General features: G+C 41.0%; 1 protein-coding gene across 1 annotated transcript; it reads right to left on the bottom strand.

Annotated features, from left to right (window-relative positions):
- Window positions 1-27,366, bottom strand: acox3 (acyl-CoA oxidase 3, pristanoyl). Its single transcript, XM_034231937.1, is given in 19 exon segments — window positions 1-419; window positions 4,271-4,357; window positions 4,463-4,530; window positions 4,621-4,795; window positions 6,831-6,946; window positions 7,086-7,199; window positions 7,833-7,955; window positions 8,047-8,167; window positions 9,041-9,163; window positions 9,295-9,477; window positions 13,026-13,122; window positions 16,174-16,262; window positions 18,282-18,425; window positions 19,538-19,627; window positions 22,259-22,333; window positions 23,305-23,440; window positions 23,521-23,618; window positions 27,248-27,282; window positions 27,285-27,366. Coding segments are annotated over 19 exon segments (2,076 nt in total). The 3' UTR covers window positions 1-299.

Here is a 27,366-nt window from a genome sequence, read left to right as displayed (position 1 = left end):
AACTGGAACCCAGAAGGATATCTTCTTGCATATCTTTTCCTCAATAATCATTTTAAAAATATACCATTAATAATGTATTAGTAGGAAAATCATGTGGTAAGATACTATGTATATGAGATTTACGTCAATGAATCATCATTTCACCTTAACTGAGGTGCAGTGTTGCACTGTAGGGTTCTGGCAAAACATTAGTCCACAGGGACATTACATTTCAAAGTGCACAGTTGGAATTCTTTTAAGGCACACGCACTGTATTTCAGCTTTCGGACACGTCGTGTAGTCGTGATTGTTTCTGGGTTCTAGAGTTTTGGACGGAGGGACCCGACCACCGGCTTGTCGGAGCAGAACTCCTTCCACCATGAAGGCCGCTCCATCACCTGGTTGCCCTGCATCACTGTGGACCACAGGTTCTTGTAGAGCTACGTGAAGGAGAACAAGGAGAAGAGGTCACTGACTGTTCTGATCCACTATCTTTAGTTTGTTGTAACCTTTTATTTTCTTAGACATCATTCTGCTAATGCACCGTTCTATTGTGATATCGTAATGTGAGTTTATGTGGTTGGGAATCAAGGATCCTGTAGAGTCCGATACATCCGACACCTCCGAAACCCCTCACTCAAATTGTCTGTCTTTTCATTGGTCTAAAGATCACAAGACCTTTATGGTTCTGTGATCGTAGAAAAAAAGACTGGCTATCTGTGACTACACAACTGTTTTTTTAAATTTTCTAATCAAATGGTCGGCCTCCAAAATGGAAAACATAGAAAAAAAGCATGACCCATTTTCACATCTATCTGGTTTTTACCAGTTGCTGATTTTTGGAACATGGGCTGTTGTTGTTCTAACTGTGGAATGTTTGGTAACATATCGCCCAACCCCAATGACAATACTCAAGTAATTCATGACAATATCCTGTATATTATTCTTGTGAATCCTCCATTGACTGTTTAACCTATCCTTTTTGGGTGTTCATTTGATGTTATCTACAGTCTTTATAATTATTTTGCAGAAAACTTTGCAAATCAACTTGCTAACAGATGTTAATGTGTCAAAAATAAACCAAACCTCCCAAACATTATTTTGCAAACATAGCTTAGCAACCGTAGCTTAGCAACCGTAGCTTAGCATGAGGAGAGGATCGCGTTTCTTTAAATGTGAAAGCACGTTCATTGCACTTTATTTAAAATGAAAGTCAGTTTCCTAAAGGTTTGGAAGGTGTTGATTTTTTGGCCTTTCTAAAAAAACATGTTAGCTGCTAATGTTAGCATGCTTTGTCAATTAGCTTACTGTGTTGGGTTACAGTTTGGAAACATTTAGGAAAACAAAGCTTTTCTTCAGGATTTGAAGATCCAGTCTGTTGGAATCACATAAGACCAGTCACAGATGAAAGTATATTGAGCTAGCTTACTTGCTGTACATTAGCCCAGCACATCAGAACATGCTCAGTGTTTCTATATATGTATAACAGAGGAACATCCTGTTTGTATTGACCTTTTGGTTGGGACTTGGTTAGACATCTTCATGCAATTTTTTTGATATGGTAGAGTCAGGGGCGTCGCCTGGACCTGAAAACATTCGGGGCTTAGCCCACAGTGGCGGCGGCTGCGGCGCTACAGTGGAATGTTCTACTGCACACACAGTACACCTGCGACTGTTACAATGAAGGCTTGATAATCAGCTCACGGCATATAGGCAGGGGTAAAGTGCTATTTTTTATTAGTGGGGTGCCTCACCTCCTCTAGGGGGGTCCGGGGGGATGCTCCCCCGGGAAGATTGTTTTTAAATATTGAAGTTTAAAGCATCAATCTGGTGCACTTTGAGAGCAACATTAAGAGATCTATGGATACCTCTCTCAACACCCAGATGAAACACAACTGTAAGCAGATGTTCTTTTTCTTTATGGATATTTTACAAATCACTCTCCTTTCAAACTGTATTCTTGTTTTACTGCCATATAGTATTTCATAACTGTTTTTCCTTTATTCTCTTGTTTTTTTTATAACTATAATGATCATATGAAGGTGTGCCTAAAGCCCCGAATGCCCAGGCCAGGCGACGCCACTGGGTAGAGTAGCCTTTCTGTATATTCTGAGCTGTCGTCATCACTTCCTGTCCAACCAAAAACAATGCAATCAAACTGCCTTTTGGAAACGAACCAACGACAAGAAGAGACAAAGCTGTCATCTTGAGAATAATATAAACATACTGCTGGCCTTCCAAATGTCACAACTTAAACAGATTTGATTAAAAAAAACAGCCCACAACCTCAATAAGTATGTGTTACGACCACAGCTGAAGAGGAAGTTTGTTTATGTGGGTTAATAAAGATTCCAGAAAGTTACAGACTTGCTGAGAAACTTGGCAGGATAAGGTTGTGGTCAAATCGTACTTTGTTTTAAACACTACATTAACCAAAAGGCCACATATGAGCGTTCCTTTCTATAAAAGTAGAGACACTACATACTGATATACACCTGAACATCAGCAGGAGAGGACTCTTTAAAGTAGAGACACTACATACTGATATACACCTGATCACCTGAACATGAGCCTTAATGGGCCCCTTTAACACGTTAAGTATATGTCCTGTCTTTATCTTTTCTTTGTTTCACTGGAACTATACTAGCTACTTGTTATTGAACTCAGATCCAAAAGAAAACATATTTTTTATTTATGTATTGGCTGACAATAGACTGTCATGGTGATGTATACTAATCCTATTTCACTCAATCCTGCTGTTAAAACAATTCTAATTAATAAAAAATGTCTCCAACACCAAACCTTATATTGCCTGGTAATTTATTTTCTATTTAGTTTGGCTCATTATTCCTACGCCCTTGTTTTTATCTGATTTATCCATAATTAAGACCCACAGAAAGACTTGAACAGCCAAGACTGAGTAGAAGTTAGCCGTATTAGCATTGTTATACTATACATGTTATTAAACTTGCAATATCTTACAGTCAAGGACCAATTTAGCATCTAAAATAAATTGGGTGAACCGTGGGGCTGACACAGAGAAACAGAATACACTGCGGGTCCACATGACGTGCTCTTCTCAGGCAAAACAAACATTAGTTAAGCCTTCTTATGACACAGGAAGTTCTCAGACAGTGCAGAGAGGGTCATTGTCAACAACTGTCAAAGGGGATTTATAACAAAAAAAGAGCACGCTGGATGTGTTTTCCTGGAAGAGGGAGAGACAGCAGCCAAAGCTCTGAACTGTTTTTCCTGAAATCTAACTGAACCTGACTAACAGGCAGACTGCATGATGGGAATGGGGAGTGAGAGGGAAAACAACTGTAGGGCCCGTTAGTGAGTCACTGAGATGGGTGTCGCTGTGTTCACAGCTACCATGCATTTAAACATTTTACAAATCTATGCTTGTACAATTTATTTAATTCATGTATTTAATAATATTAATATCATTTTGAGTGCCCACTGGATTTAGTCATCATTTAGTAATAATTTGCCCATAGCTGAAAGTTTATACAGTATGGGGTCTGGAGAGTGCAACAAAATTATTTGATAGATTTAATGTTACATTTAAAATAACTGATAGAAATATTGTTTTAATTTGAACAAACAATATAAATTGAAGCTAATTCATAATATTTATTTTAGTTATAAATATCTGTTGGCCAATTACAAAACAATTACTGCTAATATTACAAATGCAAAAATATGAAGACAACAGTTAATAAACATTTTTAGATTGACAAGTTTCTTTTCTAAAAAGCCTTCACTGTCCCTATATTTTTCTAAATGTTTTTTATTAGTTATTAATTTTACTTGCACCGCCTCACTATTTGTTTTTTACAATATATATTTTTTTCTTGAAATCAATGATCTGAAAACAAAATAAGAAAAAAAAGCAAGTTTTAAAAGTACTTTACATTACTTCTGTAATGTGCCTGCAGTATAGTATCCGGAATTTGTATTATTGATTTATTAAAAAATATATACACTATTCCAGTGGCATGCTTTACGCTCCACAGGGTCAAGTTCAAGAAGACAAATCACATTAAAAGTTTCATCAAAGACTGAAAACTTTTCAAATTAAATCAATGACACAAATACACTGATACTGTGATTAGAGAATAAAAAAAGGGAAAACAGTTTCCTTTTTAGATTTATTGTGTCATTGCCCTAAAGACTCATCTAGCTGTGACTGATAACATTCAAAATATGATGGTCTGACATGTCTAGAAATATACTAAACATGCTTAAATAAAGTTACACTTAATGTATACTGTATGTATTGGTTTACCTGTCCGTCAGCGTAGCCAATAGGTGAGTTGAGAATGAAATCAGTGGGGGCGAAAACATCCACCAGCGATACTGCATCATCCTTCAGCTACAGGGGACACACAAAGCAGATTGGTCATCATTTAGAATTTAACACTTTAAAATGGTATAAACAGAGAGATGTAACCATGCAGAGGATGCAGTGTTGGTGTACCTGGGAGCAGAGAGTGAGAATGGCCGTTTGGACCAACTCTGCGGGCTTCCTTCCACTCAGATAGTTACCTGTACAGGAACAAAACTATGTTACAGAAACCACAAATATACTATATGCTTTCTACATTGATGTTTTCAGTTTAAAGAGTGCAGTCACACCCTGGTAAAGTATGGCCATGTGTGTGCTGAGACTCCACAGCCCGTACAGAGCACACAGTTTGCTGAGAACAGGTCTGAGATCAGCCGGTGTGTCCTCATCAACGGTCAGGTCATGGAACCTCTGCAGGCAGTTGTGTTCTATGTAGGCCATCGCCAGGGTACGAGAGGAGTACACCTAAACACATAAGGTGGAACATTAAAACAGTACATTTTAAATAGCAACTACAATGCATGATTGTATAATGTGTATAGCCTCCTATACTTATATTGTATGTATATTGTAGTTTTGTATGTTGGAATATCTATTATATTTTGTGCATTTTATATTATCATTCTAGTGTGGATATGTATATATTTACTTGTATTGTTTATTTTATTTATTGTGTCTACTTTACAAATTGGGATTGATAAATTAGTATTGTACTTTTTATTTTTGCTGTACACTCGAGCAAGAAAGATATTAAACTTAACATTGCCTTGTGCAGGAAATAGGATGAATGCTAAGCTAGCCTTAGTAGCACACCAGAGCCTCCAGATTTAATTTCACAAAAGTAGAAATTACTAAAAATCTAGACTTCGAATATTGTAATATTATATATATTGTGGTATGTTTTGATGTTCATAACATTTTCCTAAACGGGGATTGCAATAGAAGAATTAGGCAGAATTCACAATAAATGGGATTGTTAAAAATGTTAAATCATTCAATGTAATGCAAATGAATGCACAATTTTCCTGGAGCATGAATAGTGTAAATACAGTAAAAAATAATGGTGTGGTAGGAAAGAATTTTTCCGCAGGTTTGGATGAAAATGATTATTAAAGCTTCTGATATCCCAACTATATATTCAGCTTTGCAAACGAGCAAGCTACTAGCTAGCCTGCTCGTTAGCAATGAATGTGAATGACAGGAAATGAACAAGAAATAAACTATGTTAACAAATCCGTTTAAAATAATTAAAAAATTGGGTTTTATTTGTTCGGTACAAATGTAATCCAACTGAACCTTCTTGGAAACAATACATGTGCGTTTGTCATATTAATGGCCAAAACAGCAACAAAATGAGTAAATCCAGTGATACATACATTTCCCAGAACTACAACACCCATCTGACACTGTAACCTCCAGCATGCATCTGTGGTACAATAACTCAAACCAGATTACGGCAGCCCGGCTCTGTAAAGACTGTCCAAAACTCCACCTAGCCAAACTCCATGTATTGCCGTTTCTAATGAGACGGCCTGGAGACACAACACAACGCAGAGCGTCTTCTTCTTCTCTGGAATGAGTTTGTGATAAGACACCACTAATCCTGCTTTAGTTTGGCAAGGGTTTACTTAAGAAGCGGGAGTTAATGGCTCAGAATGTGTAATAATATGCCAACATCTGATTAGCTCCAGACACATTACTTAAGAAACGGCTGTATTTCAGTGCTGGAAGTAGTGTTCAGATCTGCTTTGAGAAGGATTCTTAAGTCAAAGTATTTAACTATGAACAGGAAAGTGTACTTAGAGTATTACGAGTAACTGTACTCATTGGAAAAAACTTGAAATAAATTAAAATATTTGAGATACTGTGAAATGTTTTTACACACAAAAATTGAGTGAAATTATTATCTAAACTGCAGAACAATCTAAATCTATACAGAAACGTAGTTTAAGTTGTAAAATAAATGTAGTAAAGTAAAAAAGGTACAATATTTCCCTCTGAATTTCAGCAAAGTAAAAATCTAAATTGCCAAAAAAGGATAGTACAAGAAAATGTGTATCTATGTTGTACTTGAGAAAATGTACTTAGTTACTTTCCACAACTGCTGTTTTTAGCTTGAGTTGTGGGAATAGCTGTGAGTGAGCATAAAGGGTCCTTACAGTGGTGTGTGTGTGCGTGTGTGTGTGTGTGTGTGTGTGTGTGTGTGGGGGGGTGGGTGGGTATGTGTGTGTGGCCTAGCATTACTATACTTGTGGGGACCTAAATCTGTATACACAGTCACGTGTGGGGACTCGCCTCCCTTATGGGGACAAATTGGAGGTCCCCATGAGGGGAATCATTAATTTTAGGGTGAAGACTTGTTTAGGATTAGGTTAAGGTTAAGGGTTAGGGTTAGGCATGTGTTGGTTATGGTTAAGGTTAGGATAAGTCTCCAGGAAATGCATGTAAGTCAATGTAATGTCCCCTGAAGTGATGTATACATGGTATGTGTGTGTGTTACCTGGCTGTTGTTACGGGCCTCAAAATCATTTTTTCCCATGACCCTCTGCTGCTCCAGCTTCTTCTGGCTCTCCTCCAACAGGAAACACACCAGCCACTTATAGGCAGCCAATGGCACTGATATTATGAACAAGGGGAATAAGATAATAAATCATAATCAGTAAATGAGTAATGCTGATATTAAGAGGCTAACCCTAAACTGAGATTTTTTTTTAAATAAGATTTTCCAGTGAAGGGAATGATCCCTTCGGAGTACCTGCAGAGTCCATGCACTCCTCCATGGTTCTTGCTGTGAACTTGGTTAGCAGGGTGTTTTGGAGATCATCCAGGAAATCCACAGTGTGAAGAGGAGACTCAATACGCACACCATCTGAAAACACACAACAGCGGAAACGTTAGAGATCAATCCTGTGCTCACAATTTATGTTATCATAGTCTGAGTTTGCTAAAGGTTTTTTGTATCTCTTATGAACCCATATATTCACGTAGAAATTCCGATTAAAAAAAACACGAAAAAACTGTAATATGTGCACATTTAGGGAAAACTTTGTCAATAGGGAGAATAAAGCTGTACGTTGAATTAGACTGCTTAATGCATGTCAGGATATGTCGAACACAACAAAACAATAATAATCTTTACTTTCCTTACAACCCGTAATATGAATTCACAGTGGAATGCCGTACAAAAATAGAAAGCAGACATCTTTCTGATAAAAATGTTCAAAATATATAGCAGTCTAAAGGGCTGAAGAGGCACGAATATATAAAATGTTTTCCTTGGGTCAGAGTGAATTCCTGCATCAAAACATCACGAAAACTGATGTAAAAGAACATCCGTGATTTGACAAGCCGATAACATGGATTTTGTTGTGAAATCTCGCACTTTAAAAACCTTGTGACTGGTCATTCATTGTCGTAAATAGCACATCGCAGTGGCACGCCACCAGCTCCAATGACTGACATGATATCTCGTATTAACCCTCATTGTACACACTGTACTGACCGCGCTGTTTGGCACAGAGCCAGCTGAGCAGGTAGTTGCTGGTCTGTTGCAGCAACACGTTGTTGTCTCCTTCGTACGTGCAGTTTGGGTCGTTGTCATCACGCAGATCACCCAGCCGGTTCACTGGAAGAGAGGGAAGGTAGTTAGTTCTCTGAAAGTGTGTGTGTGTGAGAATCTGTGTGTGTGTGTGAGAATCTGTGTGTGTGAGACTGACTGGCCAGGTATCCATGTCCCCCGCAGGCCTCCCTGCACTCCTGGATCCCCCTGGCAGCGGTCCAGGAGCCCAGGGGTTTACTGGAGCAGCCAATGGCGTGGATCTCCCTGCCCATCTCTGCCTGCAAGAATCACAGCGGGGAAATTTACAGTGTTAGAGCAAAAGTGGCATAGCAGGTAAAAAAAGTAATCCATTTAAATAAATATAGAGAAGAAAAACACACATTCGTAATAGAATAAAGTAATAAGACAAATAAGTACACAGAAAAAAAGCAGTAGCATCAATTGTTGAGACATGTATAAAACATTTTGGGACATTTATAAAATAATTTTTAAAAATGCACATAAAAGTGATAATTCCACAGTACAGTTGCAAAAAGAAGTGTATGTATATATATCTTTTTTGTTTGTTTGTTTTTTTCCCTGCAACTTACTTGCACTATTACATATATTTGATTTGAAGTAAATGCTGTGTCTCAATTTGCGTACGTTTTGAATGTGTCCCAGTGCTAAGGATGGCAACATGTAGTGCACCGAGTACCCAAAGGGTGCTTTCATAATAGCTACAAAGTTGAGTGTGGAAAACAAATAAAAGTTATAAATGTGTTTCAGTATTTCATATGCATACCAGTAAACTGGTGACGAAAATAAGCAATAGTTTATTTTCTGTTTTTTTTTTAGCAATCTGTAATGATTTGCTACCCGTTGAGCACTGACGTTCCTAGCTAGAGTTGATCGTCACATTCACTGAGTGCTGTTTACGTTTTAATACAACACTAGTAGGGCCACATGTATACACTGTACGACATGCAGTGTACTAAGGGAAGTGTCAGAATGAGACACAGCAGTATTGTATGGCATTGTTGGAAGATGTGGTCCTTAAGATTTCTATTTCCCAAACTACACTACTGATATTGTGAATTTTCCAATAAAGCCTTTGAATCTTTAATAATTCTAGATTTGGATATACACCCATGCAGTCCATCTAAACTCACTTGTCTGTCATCCTTCAGCCTCATTGCCTGTCCAATTCTGAACTCAACAAAGTCCATGAAGATGGATTTGGTGAAGTGTTCAAGAGCATACGCTGCTGCCAGGAAGGGGATCAGACGCCATTGCTGAAACAACATACAAATATAAGAAATGTGTGAATACATTTCACACTCAAAAACACCAAGTTTTGTGACTTTAGAAAACGAATGTAACGTTCACAAGGTACTTTGAAGATTTACACTCCCTCCTTCCTGACCTGTAACTGGTACTCCAGAACAGGGATCTCCTCTGTGTCTTTGGGTCCAAACTGCCTGCGGGTGGCTGAGAAGCGGATGGCGATAGTCAGGGCTAGCTTCAGGTTGACCAGAGCCATCCTGGTGATGGTCACCCTGCCCCCTGACAGGGCCCCCAGAGACTCCCCAAAACGCTTGTTGGGGTCCTGAAGGTGACAAAAGACACACAGGAGAGACATGGGAACGGAATTAAAGATAGAAAAATAACTATTTACATCTTACACACACTCCAAGGCAAATGATTCACAATGGAAGTGTAATCATCAGAACCAGGAGTGGAGCACTTCATGTAAAATGAAATACCTGCAGGAACAATTGGTAATAACAGAAGTCTTATTCAGTAAGATGAATGTAGTCCTCAAACCTGGATATTAGTTAGCACTTTAGCTTGTTTAGCTCGTCTTGCCGTCAAATGTTTATTATCAAAGGTTATTCAGCTTGATGAAATGTACACCAAATATTCAGAGTATAATAAGAAACTACAAAACACAAGAAATAAGTTCCAAGTTATTAAAAGTAACTGCTTTGGAGTGGTGCAGGAATGAGGCCTACAACATGGAATTTACCGTAGTTAGTATTTTAGCTTGTTTTGCTGAACTCTCAATCAAAGGTTTTCTGAATGTGTTTTTAGTTAGATGCCTGAATAAGGTCAGTGCTACACACAAGCTTAAGATCATTTTTGAGCTTTGTTCTATCATAAAATACATCAGTAAATACCCCACTGGTGAATGTCGAAAGCTTTTTGTCTTAGAAAACGTCTCCCGCAAAAATATTAGCCGCCCTTAGCTTAGTGAGGGGACATGAAGCCATGCAACTGTGATGTTTATAGCTTAACATGTTAAAATGGCGGCTTCTACAGAGGTTAGCTTTAGGGGTGCCCAACCAGTCGATCGCGATCGGGGAGATTCCCAGTCGATCGCGAGATGTTTCTAAAAATAGAACAACAATATTCTGTTTTATCGTTAACGTCCTATAACATAATATTCCTGTGCCAGAATAATGCACTTGAACGCATCAAAGCTTTGTGATTGGCCGGCGTGACCCCATGTGTCGGGGCGTGGCTGGTGGGCAGTGGGCATAGTTTGCTGACATTGTCCGTGTTCTCAAAACAGCAGTTCTCAGCAGTTCTCAAAACAGCAGCATCCAACCGTTAGATACCGTTATTAATCAGCTGTAAGTTTGAGTTTGTTTGAACTTATTCATTATAATTATTGGACAAAATGGTATAAGAATGCAAACTTAAATTGATTATAGTCTATTATCAATTCAGGTTAATAAACTAGTGTTGCTTGCATCCCATTTTAAAGGCATTTCTTTTTATACTCTAATAAAATGCAACACAAAAAGGGTTTGATTCTATTAATTTCGTCTTTTGTATTGCACTCTGGCAGCAGATTCCTGTGTAGCTTCAGATCTGAGTTGTTTTATTAGTAAGCCTCATTTATACTTTTGTAGCAACACTATTTTTATATAATGGCAAAGAAAGGGTTCAGAGTCTTTTCTTTTTCCCCTGTGTCATATGTGGCAGCACTGTTCAATGTTTCTTGAAAACATTACCCACTGTAGTGACGTGTGAATAAACACCAACTCTGTATCAACAACACTGTTGTGTAACTTCAGTTAAATACTTGTATGTGTGTAGATTAGAAAGAGGTAAGATAAAGGATCTGCAGTATTTTATGAAGTATTAATCGTACGAAGGTCAGTTTTATACAAGTAGAAGTGTGTATTTACCTGATAGTAGGCTGTCAGTAATGGCTACGCCTCTATTTGGACTGGTAGATCTCGGCAGACTGGCAACTTTAAAAGTAGCTCTCGGTTCAAAAAAGGTTGGGCACCCCTGGCTTAGATGCTACAATAGCATCAGTGATATTGGAAATGGAGAATATTTTTTCATTGAAGAAGAGCAAAGAACAACACTGAAGCCTTTTTTTCAAGTCAACATATGTTATTGCTCATCTACTGACTGGCTTCAGCAGTGTGTGATTGACAGATGGTTCATCCAATGACCTGCCGAGTGTTGTTTCCATGTTTCTTTATTGGCCGTTTCTAAGATGGTACAGTGGAACAAACAGGTTTTCGCATAATGAATAAATAATTGACAAAAGGATTATAAATGTGCATCATAGGTTACCATGGTGATCTAACCTGGTTAAAATTGAGCCCAAATAGCTAGCTGACCCTCTAATGGAGCTTCATAGAAAGGCCAACGGACTGTCCTGACTATTTACACCTCTCATGGGTCACCAGAAGAATGTTCCATGTCTGGTTGTCATTACCAGTCATCTTTTCAACACGTTCATATACATTTGGCCCCTGAGAGCTCATTAAATCACTGCAGCAGTGAAAAGCCGCCATAATGTGAAGAAAGCGGTTGACTGCTTAACAGTCAGAGGTTGCCAACTGCATTTGTTTATCTGCATGCATAATAAATAAGGAGATTTTGAAAGGGGTGTAATTGAAGCAGCAGGTCCTATGGGATTGCTGAAGGAATACACATTGAGAATATACAAGGATGTTAGATTTTTTTACACTGCTTTGAAAAGGTTGAGTTCACCCAAATGACATTAGTTTTAAGAGATGGTTTTATGAGTGCAGGTTTCCATCTCGGATATTTCTTCCTTGGGAATTGTTGACACAAAGCGAAGTTGAAATAAAGTCTAAAAACCCTGACAATAGTTTGTAAAGGCTGAACTGTGTTAGTGTTTTGGGGTTAGAAGTCTGATGTTTGTTCTTCAGAACAGCACATAAATATAGATCCATGCCTCATTTAGATCAAAGGCATTATTCACCTTCATTTCATTTCAAACCGTTATTTACCCAGGTGTATCCCTTGAGATCATTGATCTCTTTTTCAAGGGAGACCTGCTCAAGTAGGTTCCACATGAAACATAAAAACATAAACAGAACAAAAAGGACATTTTACAGCATCATTACAGGGATTACAATTTGCAATAACTATCCACATAAACAGGTACCAACAGCTTCTGATTGAGTAGCATCCAACCGAGCTTTAAAAACATTTAGTGGCACCAGATTGCTCAGTTTCCATTTCAATTGCAGACTATTCCAAGACAGAGGAGCTGCGCATCTAAAAGCTATCTTCCCTAAGACAGTCCCAGCAGTTGGCACATGAATGTGCTCAGAAGGCTTTATAGTAAGCTGTTGTAAGATGATGACATTATACCTTTTTGAATGATTGTGGTGCTCAGAAAGCTCATTGACTTTCTACAATTCATCTTAATGGTTTCTAATGTTGTGGCCAAATTAAACACATTCTTCAAGACGAGATGCATTTATTTGTTTAGCTTTTTGGAATATGTATCATCTCTGGTTGACTTTGTCCACTGATGTTCCTGTTGACTCTTACAATGAAAAAGTTGATAATATATGTGTTATGTTTTTCTGAAACTCAGGGTCTATCCTCAGGGGAGCACATGCTTTGTAAGGCTGTAATTAGGCACAGCAGTGGTGTTAACTAAATGATAATGTCAACATGAACACATGCTCACAAGGACAATGGGAAAAACCATTAGTTTATCGTTTTGTCATACCCTACTGGCGCTGTCCTTCGCTAAGGTTCCAAAGAAAGAAAGCAAAAACCTCAGCAAGCTACAAAATAATTTTTATTGAACAAGTAGCTTTAGTTAACTTGAATTGGTGCTTGCAATGCTTCTAGAGAAACCTTACTAACCTTGAATGGCGTAACGTAGCGGCCCTCTGGAGTCACATCTCCAGTCTTATTCAGTAGATTCTCCCGAGGGATCCTCACATTATGAAACATAGCAAACCTGAAGGGAAAAAGACAGAAAAGTAGGACATAGTAGAGTTTACATTGATGTGGCGTTTCATGAGTACTTTGCTCTTAATACCCGCCAAAGAACGCCAAACTTGTGACTTCAGGGACAGAATATGTGTGTTAGCTAAAACATAACACAAAAACACATATCATCAACTTTATAATATTGTAAGAGCCAATAGGAATATCCGTGGACAAAGTCACACCAGAGATGTATACATATTCCAAAAAGCTAAAAAAAATTAAACATTATGATGAATTTTCACATTACAACACATAATTACAAATAAACCAGGAAACTGTACTGACCCAACCATTATAATTTGACCAGCATTTAACAAAAGTAATTGTACTATTTTTCTTCTTTTTTTAATATTGCTGTACTATTATTAATATGTGCTTTGTAGAAAAGAGATCAATTTACTTTTAGAAGCAAATATATTAACAATCATAAAATCAAAGATCTATCAACTGCTTCCTTGCTAGATAGATCCCAAATAGATTACACTGAATTTTGTATTTTATGGGCAGAAATAAGTATGATATACTTCCATAAAAGAAACTTGAACCAAACAATATTTTAATTGGATTATTAACTTACACAAGCTGTATGATAGCCTATTTGGTATATTGCACTCCTTTGTGAAAATCTGAGCAGTGTTTTAGCATAAAATATTTCCTCTTTTTATGACATCCTTGTCATGTAAACTGTGACTATAGCTCCATCTAGTTACCTTACTCCCACTGCAGAACACGTTGCTGCTTTAAGTGAACAGTGGATGGTCTGAAGTGTGTAAGGTAGGGATAAGTGATGAAGATTGTCACTTGTCAAATGGCTGAAACCATTGGGTTCGTTTACAGGTTTGAACTATTTACGCAAGATCACGGCTGTTAACAGAGCAAAGTAGGGCAAAATACTAATGACTAATCTGAGCTGGAAACTGGGATACAGATAAAGAAAAAATAAGAGTGGAATTGAATAGACCCTGCTACATTGATCAACGTTGTACATGTTACAGGATTACATAATCAGGATACATTACAAAATATATATAATTGGGATTAATAGCAGGATTACAATGTGACAAATTACATTTCTAAACAAACATATCAATATATCATAGGCAGACGTGCTGCCTGAATTTCCTTTTTTGTATTCATTTAGGTTACTTTTATTTCTCCTTATTTTAAATGCCTTTTTTTATTAGACGCTGTAGGCCTGATTTATCAAACAAACTGTGTATGTTTTTAATTGAATCTCTCTTTGATCCTAAATATCTTGGTTCCCTCTTTTCCAAGGTTACGTTGTTTAGTTAAAAACACTTAACACTAGTAAAACCATGTTATTGAGGGTTAGGGTTTGATACTGAGGCAATTTAAAAGTAACCGAAACGTTCAGGTACATTGATTTTATGTTGTGAGACTGATGATACATTTTTTAAAGGAACCCTTCCAAACCCTTATAATCATAAAGAAACAAAGAAGCAGGATATAAAAGGTACTCACCTTGCGGTAAACCCGCGAGAGAGAAAGCGTTTGAGCTCCATACTGTTTCAGAAATAATGCTGGATGTGGTTTGGAAGCGTTTAGATGAGTATCTGGGAAGAATTCTCCTGCATGAGCTTCTTTAAAGCTACAGACTCAGAATCAGCAGTTTTCTAGCAGGGCTGAAATAGAGGGGGATGAGGCATGGCTACAATGGGTGGTCTGTTTGGTATTTTGAGCAAAACACTTCACAGACATGTTTTTTACATATCTGAGACCTATAATATATGCCTAAAAATAGTATAATAGGAGACCTTTAAGGTTACATTGTAATTTTATTTTAACATTGCACATTTGCAGGTTTCCCTTTAAAAATAGATCTATGATCTCAATGGGACCAATCTGGTTAAATAAAGGTTTGAAATTAAATGAAAATTCACCCCTGTCTAGACTAGAAAACAGTAGACGTGTGCATTGGATTGTAAAGTTTTGTATATTTACAGGGGCTGTTGCAAAAACCAAGTAGTTCAGAAACATTCTAAAATGAGGGGGCTTCCAAAAAAAGAAACACCTCACAGATTTGTTGACCTTTATTCGAATTATTATTTATTCCTGGTTCTGCCGCTGTATTTCTTGACGCAGTTCACTCGGTCCTCTGACCTTTGTCCAAAGTGAGTTCATCCCTGTGTCAGGGTTTCCGCTAGGATTTTTTCTCGCCGGTCAAATGTCCGGGCAGAATTTATTTTACCGGACAAATTAGAAACTTACCGGTCATATTTCAATAATAATAATAAGAGTTGTGTAGCAGAGTTTCCGTTAGCAGGTAATTACCGGACTATGAGCAGATATGCTGATGTTTAAAACTCAGTTCACGGGGCTCATTTTTATATTGCTTCAGTTTATAATCGTAACAGATCGAAACAAATTCAGATTCATTTTTCAATAAATGATTCCACAAACAACAAACAACATAATTACTACATTAAAACAAACTACTTGTAGTAGATGAAGTACATTATTCAAAAGTTTACATTAACTTTGAATAATCACAAGGGAGAAACGGATCCTCTCTCCCTCTCTCCTGACAGCCCGTCAGTTTCTCATGCAGCTCGCTAAACAGCGGGCGGGGCTTCAGGTGATTATGCACAGCTGCGTGTCTCGGTCTGACTCAGCAGCTGATCTGATCTCTCTCTCGCGTCCGGTTAAACTTCACTCGCGTTTATGTCCATATCGATCAGATCCAGCTCTCCTGATCGGGCTTTATAGAGAGCACCGATCAATCTATTAAGAGTGAATATCGGCCGATAATGACCTGCGGCCGATCTATCGGAGCATCCCTAATTATTACCAGACATTTTGACCAGCAGGTTTTGAATTTACCGGTTTTTAATAAATGTTGCAGCTAAAAACCGGTAATTACCGGCTAACGGAAACCCTGCCCTGTGTGCTAGGGGTGATTGGCCTGCTTTGTCCTTCTGTAGACTTCACTTTGGCATTTCTCTATCTTTATTTATGAGACACTTTTGAACTTAACCTTTATATGGCTGCTGTCACCTACCCGTTGTCCAGTCCGTTCTGGCCCAGCTTCTTGCCCATATCTCCAACCACCACGCCGGGCAGAGCGAGCAAGGTCTTGATATTTCTCACCTGCACAACAATGGTTATAGTCACACTGCAGTGTTAGTACAGTGTGTGACAGTGTGATAATTGATACATCAGAATGTAAATAAATTGTACATTTTCCTCTCTGTGGGACGAACATATTCAAACCCATTTCTCCCACAATGTCGCATGACTGCTTTCACCTCTAACATGTCACTTAAAGGTCCCATGTCATTTCTACTGATCATAATCCCATTGTTGAGGTCTACTAGAATATATTTACATTGTTCAATGTTCCAAACTCACATTGGTTTCTCAAACAGCATCTTTGTATAGTATGTGTATTCACTCTCCGTCCTACACGGCTTGTTGGAGCTCCTGCCCCCCCCCCCCTCCCTGTGAGCCCACTGTGCTCTGATTGGTCAGCTCGTCCACTCTGTTCTGATGAGTCCACCACCGTTACAGCGGAACATCAGTAATTATGTGTTACAATGGCGTTTGTTTGCAACCAGGAAATGACACCAGTAATGACAAACAGATGAGAATGCTGCGTGGGGTCTGGGTGCCGTGTTGGAGGGACGTTGCAGGGCTCGCTGCTGTGAGGAGCGGACAGTGTGAGCTGGATTACTGGTGTCGTTTCCTGGTTGCTGCGTGGGGTCTGCGAGACATTGCGGAACTCAGCCTGAGCACACACATACACTCACAGCCAGGCTGTTCGCCACACACTCACAGCCTGAGAAAAGATAAGGCTGTGTGTGTGTGTGTGTGTGTGTGTGTGTGTGTGTGTGTGTGTGTGTGTGTGTGTGTGTGTGTGTGTGTGTGTGTGTGTGTGTGTGTGTGTGTGTGTGAAGACTGAGGAGCTCCACGGATTGGTCCATTTGGTCGTCGTTACGTCACTTAGACCAGGAAGAAAACAATGGAAAATGAGAAATGTCCAACGAGGCGTTCTGGGGCAGCACAGACAGGTCTTCTCTGTGTTAAGAGTTTTACTCCCTACAGGGTGCACTTTGAGGGTTTGTGACTCTGCAGACCGTTCACATGCAGAAAAACCTTCATAACACACAAGGGGACGGGTAATAACCGGACAAGCATGACATGGGACCTTTAACACTGGAACATGTTTTTTTTATAACTAGACTTTCGTACAGATCTTACAAAACAACCTACTTATTACGTGGGACCTGTCTCCAGTACGACCACTTCAAATACAATTTCAACTTCTTTCACCACTAAAACGTCAGCTTACACTTCAACTGGTCTCAGTCTGTTCTTTTTAGGCGTTTTTGCCCCTGTTGGCCACCGTAGAAAGACGATACCTCAAAGACTAAAGGTGAAAACAAGCAAACAACTAAATGAAATGTACCAATTAATAAAAGCATGCAAATGTCACACTTCCAAACCTCAAGTCATGTCCCTGCTTGCAAGCAAACTACTTCCTAATTGTTAGTGCAAAAGATTCTCTCTCTTTTTGATCCATTTCTATAAAAACCTGTCTGAAAATGAGCTGATCAGATTTTGGCCACTTTGTGATGTCATAACAGGTTTTTGGGTTGTGCAACGATTAGCCAATCACCAACCAAGGTAACCCCCCCCCCCCCACCATTTCACTTGAATCTCCTCCTAGAGCACCATTGTGTTTTTTAAGACAAACACTTTGCAGAGGGGCGTGGCCAGCAGCAGCTCATTAGCATTTAAAGCTATAGACCCAGAATCAGCACTTTTTAAACAGGGCTGAAACAGAGGGGATTATGGGATGCTACAATTCATGATCTGTTTGGTATTTCAGCCAGCAACACGTCAGAGACATGTTCTGTTTATATCTAATATATTGTTGAAAAATAGTATAATAGGGGACCTTTAAATTCCATGACTCTTTAATACAGTAAAGCATCCAGCTCAGGACATAACAATGGTGGAGATGATGGATGCATAATGTGTAAAGGAAATCCTGAAATCCTAAATTAGAATAGGTTATGTTGGTCATATCAACCAGTTTTTAGATTACAGCTGCGTTACAGATAAGAGTATCTGCAGCTGTAACCAGTTCAGGGTTTAGGGTATTACCTGCACAACGAAGGAGTGCAGCCCTTGGCACACCTGGTCCGGTGTGAACAGCTGGGCGTACACCAGAGCGTGCGTTGCCGTCTTGCCAAGATTCCCCACCCAGAACTTGGCAGCTTCAAAGTCTGGAGAGTTGATCACAAACTCCTACAGGGAAGAAAGGTAAAGAAGGTTCGAGTGTAACTAGGATTGTAGCCAGAGAGTTAGAAATGCTAACAATTAACAAGTTAACAAGAAGGATTAACAAGAGCGTTACATTAAATGAAATATTAATGACAAAAAGAAAAATGTTGAAAGTTGAATGATTTGTGTTGTTTTTGGAAATATTTTCAACATAAAACATTTTGTGGTTTGCTAATTTCTCACAATACATCCCACATACAGGTAAACCAGCATTGTTGGCAGTAAAAGCAAAGTAATCTATACACACAAAATTAAACTCTATTTTTCCTACGTGACTATTAATCCAGGGTTAGTTCCAAGCACAAGGGTTTGAAAGTCAGGATTAGCCCCACCCCCCAGGTAAAGTCGCCAGGACATAAAGGATGTGACGCATATTTAAGTATAAAATATTGAGACTTTATTTCAGTGTCACAGGATCACCTCAAACTCCATGTCACATTGTCCACCGTGCAAAATAAACAATAATAGCCTTTATTTGATTGTTTTGCTGCATGTGGCTAAAGAACCGCAGGTTGCCTACCCCTGTACTTAGAACTAAGTGTGTCTGGAGCTTTGCATTAATCTATTTAATTAAGCAAAGATAGGTCAAAATAAGGTAAATGCTATTTCCCTATGTAATGGTCGAAAGCCATGTTAACAAGTCAGGGGGTCACAGTGTAATACTAGTAATTCTGTTGGAGTACCTTTTGTAAAAGTGCTATATAAATAAAATGTACTTCCATTTGTACCCTTCCCATGGAGGTAATGTTTTTTGAGCCAGATTTGTCTTGTTTGTTTTTGTTTTTCTGTCAGTGTGATAATAGATACACTACTACATGTGTATACCAGCGTGCAGCATTTACCAAGGAAAAGGTTGGCTGAGGTGAGGTCAAGAGGTTTCATTGTTTAGCAGTGAGTAGTGACTATGCTGATTTATGTCAAACAGTTGCAACCCGCAAAATAAAATGAAAAAGGAAGAAGGGAAAGCACCCTTTTATTAAACAACTTGACTTTTGTTTAAGCATTGTGGCTTTTATTCTGTCATATTGCCATGTAAACACACTTTTTTTTTCTTTGTGTGTGGTGCGTTCACTGACCTGAGTGGAGGGGTCATAGGTCGCTGTGGTCCTCATGGCTCTGGTGTTGCTGCCATGGCTCAGCTCCGTCAGTGCAAAGCATCCAAATGTCTAAAAAAAACAACAGATAGAAGACGTTACAAATCCTGCGTTCATGGTGATGAAGATGAATAAATACAACACCAGGGTTTCCCACACAGACTATATTTGGGCGGCGATCGATTAACTTGTGGACAATGATCCCTCGCTCTACGCCTCCTGTACCCAGTCCCGGACTGGCCATCGGGAGGACCGGGGTCTGGCCTGTTAAGTGGCCTGCCTCAAACAGGGGGACTGGCTGTCTCCATGATGTGGTCTGCCTCACACATGGTGACTGGCTGTCTACATGATGTGGTCTGCCTCACACATGGTGACTGGCTGTCTACATGATGTGGTCTGCCTCACACATGGTGACTGGCTGTCTACATGATGTGGTCTGCCTCACACAGGGTGTACTGGCTGTCTACATGATGTGGTCTGCCTCACACAGTGTGACTGGCTGTCTACATGATGTGGTCTGCCTCACACAGGGTGACTGGCTGTCTACATGATGTGGTCTGCCTCACACAGGGTGACCGGCTGTCTACATGATGTGGTCTGCCTCACACAAGGGGACTGGCTGTCTACATGATGTGGCCTGCCTCACAGGGGGACTGGCTGTCATGATGTGGTCTGCCTCACACAGGGTGACTGGCTGTCTACATGATGTGGTCTGCCTCACACAGGATGACTGGCTGTCTACATGATGTGGTCTGCCTCACACAGGGGGACTGGCTGTCTACATGATGTGGTCTGCCTCACACAGGATGACTGGCTGTCTACATGATGTGGTCTGCCTCACACAGGATGACTGGCTGTCTACATTATGTGGTCTGCCTCACACAGGGTGACTGGCTGTCTACATGATGTGGTCTGCCTCACACAGGGGGACTGGCTGTCTACATGATGTGGTCTGCCTCACACAGGGTAACTGGCTGTCTACATGAAGTGGTCTGCCTCACACAGGGGGACTGGCTGTCTACATGATGTGGTCTGCCTCACACAGGGTGTACTGGCTGTCTACATGATGTGGTCTGCCTCACACAGGGTGTACTGGCTGTCTACATGATGTGGTCTGCCTCACACAGGGTAACTGGCTGTCTACATGATGTGGTCTACCTCACACAGGGTGACCGGCTGTCTACATGATGTGGTCTGCCTCACACAGTGTGACTGGCTGTCTACATGATGTGGTCTGCCTCACACAGGGGGACTGGCTGTCTACATGATGTGGTCTGCCTCACAGGGTGACTGGCTGTCTACATGATGTGGTCTGCCTCACACAGGGTGACTGGCTGTCTACATGATGTGGTCTGCCTCACACAGGGTGACTGGCTGTCTACATGATGTGGTCTGCCTCACACAGGGGGACTGGCTGTCTACATGATGTCATACAGATCATAAATCAAAGCCCTAGATTGGTCTCTGTGTGTCATTCAAGCTCGGGATAACCTCAGCTCAGGTGAGGTAAAGGACTCTCTGAGTGTTTAGATAGTTAACTTAGTCTAAGTTCTCAGTGGGTCTCAAACGGTTTGGTCACCATTTATGTAAACATATATTTCCATTTGAGAGGGTAGTGATCAGAGATGGGGTCGTTACTAAAAAAAAGTAATATATTACTTATTACATATTACTTTAAAAAATATATGTAATATATTACACTACTTCGTAACTCATTACTTTACTCGCAGGGCCGGCCCGCCCCTCCCTTCAGGCAGATCACGCAGACTGCGGCGCACCTACAGTGTAAGCGCGCCACAGTTTTGCCTCTGCGAGACTCCACTTGCACCCCAATTACTATTGCAATAAGGAAGACATAACACAAGTCTTTCTTTTTATATGCTCTTTAATAAAATAGGCTACCAGCCACACAACAAGCTAACAGTCTGTGAAACTTAAAGAGCATTTCAAGAGAAACATTGTAATAACGGAACAAGTGGGCCATATCAATGTGATGTGACACTGGCAAAATAAACAAATACTTTACAAATAAATAGCCTGTATAAAACAAAATAAGAGGTTGGCCTTGATAACACATTAAATACACAAATATTGATTGCCTCAACAAAAAAAAGACCTATCAGCAAATAGCCTAAAGGCTAATGAAAAAGAACACAACCTAAAGCATGAGCTTCATTAATTGAACAGTAAGCTAAAAAATATACAATATAGTCAACATGGCCTTTTAACATCATTAATAACAATCAAAAGCGAAAATAGGCCAAAGTGGCATTGGCTGTGAACATAGGCCACACTCCCTCTCATGATCTCAGACTGAACACTTCACACTTATTTGATGTGTTTGTCACTGAAGCAGTGGTTATACCGCATTAGGAGGAGTCTCTCAAATAGTTTATCGGATAACCGATTTCTTCTTGGTGTTAGCACAAGACTGCCTAGGCTGAAAAGCCTCTCAACCGGCGCACTCGATGGGGTAGCGGTGTTGTATTTCAGGAAGATGCGCTTTATATTAGGGAAACGGCTCAAGACTGCCAGCTCTGACCCCGACTTAAAATAGGTTCCTAAATACATTTACCATTTTTTTAAATAGTAACCCATGTCCATATGTTTATGTGTAGGTAGTAGATTTAAACTATAGGGCTATCACTATGGGCCCTGCCTAACAAGCGACCAACAGAAAGGTTAATGTTGTTGAACTCTTACCGTCATGTCTTTTGTGTTTTCAACAAATGTACTGTGTCTCTGTGATCCTGAGCCAGCAACATTCATTCCAAACATCTGAAACAAAAATGGTTTTAGCTTCTATTACTTACACTATAATTTAAGATGGAAAGAAAAGGCTACAACAATGCTAGCAGTTACAACATACCAATAAAGTGTGTGACGGATACAAAATAATGTAACTATATATAAGGCGCGTTCACACCGGAGTACTTTTCCCGTTTAGTTCCGATAGTGCCTGGAATTTTGCATTCACACCAAATAGAGAACTTAGTTCCGAGAACTTTTACCCCCATTTTCAGTCCCTGCTAGAGAGGTGGTACTATCCTGGGGAGAAAAAAGTACCAATTTCGATTGGCTGGGCAAATTGCAAACCACGCCCCCGCCAGTAAACCCAAAGCAGAAGAAGAAGAAGTGACGTCAGCGGCTTCATTTGCCTAATCCTCCCTCAGGGACTTATTCCGGTGTGAACATGATCGGCTCTATAGTTCCATGGGGGAACTAAGTGCTGGGATCTAAGTGCTGGGATCTAAGTGCTGGGATCTAAGTGCTGGGATCTAAGTGCTGGGATCTAAGTGCTGGGATCTAAGTGCTGGGATCTAAGTGCTGGGATCTAAGTGCTGGGATCTAAGTGCTGGGATCTAAGTGCTGGGATCTAAGTGCTGGGATCTAAGTGCTGGGATCTAAGTGCTGGGATCTAAGTGCTGGGATCTAAGTGCTCGGATCTAAGTGCTGGGATCTAAGTGCTGGGATCTAAGTGCTGGGTACTAAGTACTGGGAACTAAGTGCTGGGAACTAAGTGCTGGGAACTAAGTGCTGGGAACTAAGTGCTGGGAACTAAGTACGGCAAAGTACTTGGTGTGAAAGCGGCTATAAATTTCAAGAGGCCCTATTATGCTTTTTGGGTTTTCTCTTTACAGTAGTGTGTTCTACAGGTTTTTGTGCATGTAAATGGTCTGCAAAGGCTAAAATCTCTGTGTTCCTTCCAGAGGCAGTTTCTCTCCCACACACTGCCGATGCACACTCACCCCTTGGTTGAGAAAGTACTTGGCCCCCATGGCCCAGTCATACATGCCCAGACAATCATTGAGAACCACAGTCTTCCAGGGGTTAGACATCGCCTCTTCTTCTGTCAGGAAGTTGTATCGAAAGAGCTGCTTCACCCTGTAAATGTGTATCTGACGCTTTAGTTTGTATAGATTAGGATATGATGGAGGGTGTTAGTAATGGAAATATGTTGATACCTCAGGAAGGTCAGCTCTCTCATTTTCTCCAAAGAGACGTCTTCACCAGGAAGGCGTGCAAACAGGGGGTCGTCCTCAAGTGTCTTCCACAAATTGTGCTGCAACAGAAAAAAAGGGTGTAATGCACAGAGGAGCATTTAGACGACATCAAGTACAAAACATTTTATAACTAGAACAAAAGAAAATCTAGTAAAAGAAAAAATACATTTTTTATTTTTATTTGGCTTGTATCAAAGTATCATCGCAGTTTGGGTGCTGGTAAAGTACATTTGCTTTGCAAAAATAAAAGGGCACCCTATTGACTATTATAATAAAGATGACACTTTTAAACACTTCATTTTAAAATAACAGAGGTCGAGAGATGTATGGGGAAAATGGCAGGTGTTGGTTGCAATGCTATTTTGAACAGGTGAAAATGAATCCACGTTGCTTAGAGCTGGGCTTTTCAAAGTGTGGTAAGGTGAGCCTCCCCTCAGAGAACATAAGAACAGCCGTGCCCCCCTCCCAATTATTATTGCTATTATTATTATTATTATTATTGTTGCTGTTGCTGTTATAAAGCAGGGGTATTCAATTGCATTTCAAAGAGGTCCAGTAAGAGAAAATGTCATTAAATGCTCTGTTTTCGCTGTCTACCTTCCGCCATTTGAAATGACTCCGACTGTTTCTCTCCTCTTGTCTCGTCTCTGTGTTTGAATCTATCGTGCTGACTCACTGACTGCACCCATTTGATTGGCTGAGTAGTGTCACCTCCTTAAAACATTGAACAATATATTTTTTAAACCTTTTTATCTTTATGTTTTAAACATATTGTATAAAACTCCCCCACGACTTGGACTTTTCCTTGCACCCCTCTAGAATAAGCCTGAATGGTCTCAACCATATTGCATCAGTAACGTGCACTTGTTGTTATAACAAGATCGCAAGGACACCGGTAGCGATCGGACAATTGAGTGTTGTTCAGTTTGTGTGCTGTGGAACATGCGTGTTACAATTTGTTTAAAGGCTATTTGATAACAAGTCGGCAGCTGCGAGCCTTTATTAAAATGCTCACGACTATCCGACTATATGTAGGCCTAAAGCTGAAGAACATTAAATAAACATTTTTGTTTATTACATTATGGCTTGCGTAATATAGGCTATATTTATTTATTTTCAGTTACGCACGATATTGGCAGAACTTGTTTGAACTTTTATTAAAAGTTACTTTTCAATAAGATACATCTGAAAGATTTGATTATTTCATCCTTAATATAGAGTTGTTAACAATTTGTTTTAAAGCTCAATAAAAAACAAAGAAGAGCTTTGACCGGGAAATTTCCAATTTGTCCGGAAGATTTCAATCCTAACGGACAGGGTGACCGGCACACATTTTATCTAACGGGAACTCTGACATGCGTGTGCGTGCATGAAAATATACCACACACCCAATTACAATTGCATGTTCAATTCACTTCCCTGGAAGTTAATACAGTTGTTGAAGTTGGAGCAGCCTGTGGACAGCCGTTCTTCCTCGCATGTCAGTCGCCGACACCTTCTGACAGAGGACAGGCACATCTAGCTGCAGCACGACCTGTACATTTTCGCACGCCGTGTTCTCAAACACATATCTTTTTAACATTTTCAACATCGTGGATACATCCTTATTTGCTCCCGGCAACACACTGAACGAAACTTTGCCTCCTTATTACACTCAGCCTACTTTAGTGGGAACAATGAGTCTGCGTCTTTGAAGCACACAGGAATAACGCAGATCATCCTCTGGCTGCAGCCGACCGGCAATCTCACAGGTAGTAGAGGTGAAGGGAATGAGCACTCTCACAGGCAGGTGGAGGTGGAGGTGAAGGGAATGAGCACTCTCACAGGTGGGTGGAGGTGAAGGGAATGAGCACTCTCACAGGTAGGTGGAGGTGAAGGGAGTGAGCACTCTCACAGGTGGGTGGAGGTGAAGAGAGTGAGCACTCTCACAGGTAGGTGGAGGTGAAGAGAGTGAGCACTCTCACAGGTAGGTGGAGGTGAAGAGAGTGAGCACTCTCACGGGTAGGTGGAGGTGAAGGGAGTGAGCACTCTCACAGGTAGGTGGAGGTGAAGGGAATGAGCACTCTCACAGGTAGGTGGAGGTGAAGGGAGTGAGCACTCTCACAGGTGGGTGGAGGTGAAGAGAGTGAGCACTCTCACAGGTAGGTGGAGGTGAAGAGAGTGAGCACTCTCACAGGTAGGTGGAGGTGAAGAGAGTGAGCACTCTCACGGGTAGGTGGAGGTGAAGGGAGTGAGCACTCTCACGGGTAGGTGGAGGTGAAGGAAGTGAGCACTCTCACAGGTAGGTGGAGGTGAAGGGAGTGAGCACTCTCACAGGTAGGTGGAGGTGAAGAGAGTGAGCACTCTCACAGGTGGGTGGAGGTGAAGGAAGTGAGCACTCTCACAGGTAGGTGGAGGTGAAGGGAGTGAGCACTCTCACAGGTAGGTGGAGGTGAAGAGAGTGAGCACTCTCACAGGTGGGTGGAGGTGAAGGGAGTGAGCACTCTCACAGGCAGGTGGAGGTGAATGGAGTGAGCACTCACAGGTGGGTGGAGGTGAAGGGAGTGAGCACTCTCACAGGTAGGTGGAGGTGAAGGGAGTGAGCACTCTCACAGGTAGGTGGAGGTGAAGGGAGTGAGCACTCTCACAGGTAGGTGGAGGTGAAGGGAGTGAGCACTCTCACAGGTAGGTGGAGGTGAAGGGAGTGAGCACTCTCACAGGTAGGTGGAGGTGAAGGGAATGAGCACTCTCACAGGTAGGTGGAGGTGAAGGGAGTGAGCACTCTCACAGGTAGGTGGAGGTGAAGGGAGTGAGCACTCTCACAGGTAGGTGGAGGTGAAGGGAGTGAGCACTGTCACAGGTAGGTGGAGGTGAAGGGAATGAGCACTCACACAGGTAGGTGGAGGTGAAGGGAGTGAGCACTCTCACAGGTAGGTGGAGGTGAAGGGAATGAGCACTCACACAGGTAGGTGGAGGTAAAGGGAGTGAGCACTCTCACAGGTAGGGTGGAGGTGAAGGGAATGAGTACTCACACAGGTAAGGTGGAGGTGAAGGGAGTGAGCACTCTCACAGGTAGGTGGAGGTGAAGGGAGTGAGCACTCTCAGCAGGTAGGGTGGAGGTGAAGGGAGTGAGCACTCTCACAGGTAGGGTAGAGGTGAAGGAGTGAGCACTCTCACAGGTAGGTGGAGGTGAAGGGAGTGAGCACTCTCACAGGTAGTGGAGGTGAAGGGGAGTGAGCACTCTCACAGGTAGGTAGAGGTGAAGGGAGTGAGCACTCTCACAGGTAGGTAGAGGTGAAGGGAGTGAGCACTCTCACCAGGTAGGTGGAGGTGAAGGGAGTGAGCACTCTCACAGGTAGGGGGAGGTGAAGGGAGTGAGCACTCTCACAGGTAGGTAGAGGTGAAGGGAGTGAGCCTCTCACAGGTAGTGTAGAGGTGAAGGGAGTGAGCACTCTCACAGGTAGGTGGAGGTGGGGGAACTCGGTCTCCACAGACAGCCAAAAGTGTGTAAGTGACACTTATTACTCGTCTTTTCTCGTTATTCTTTTCTCACGCTGCGCCTCCCCTGAAGCTCTCTGGCGCCCCCCAGGGGAGGCGCGCCTCACACTTTGAAGACCGCTGGCATAGAGTATCTCTAAGATGATAATAGGGACTGATACATGCAGATCTTTTCTACAGAGAGATGTAGAAGCTGACAGCTACACAGTACCTTGAATGCCACGATCTCCTCTCCCTCCAAGAAGAGAGCATGTCCTTCCAGTTGAAAGAGGATTTCTTCCTGTACACATCCAGCGGGCCATTGGGGAGGTCAGCCACTTCATGAGCCAT

Source organism: Gymnodraco acuticeps, unplaced genomic scaffold (genome assembly GCF_902827175.1).
Source record: "Gymnodraco acuticeps unplaced genomic scaffold, fGymAcu1.1, whole genome shotgun sequence".
In the NCBI taxonomy this organism is placed as follows: Eukaryota; Metazoa; Chordata; class Actinopteri; order Perciformes; family Bathydraconidae; genus Gymnodraco; species Gymnodraco acuticeps.
The sequence above is the reverse complement of the archived record's forward strand: the minus strand, read 5'-3'. Positions and strand labels throughout refer to the sequence as shown.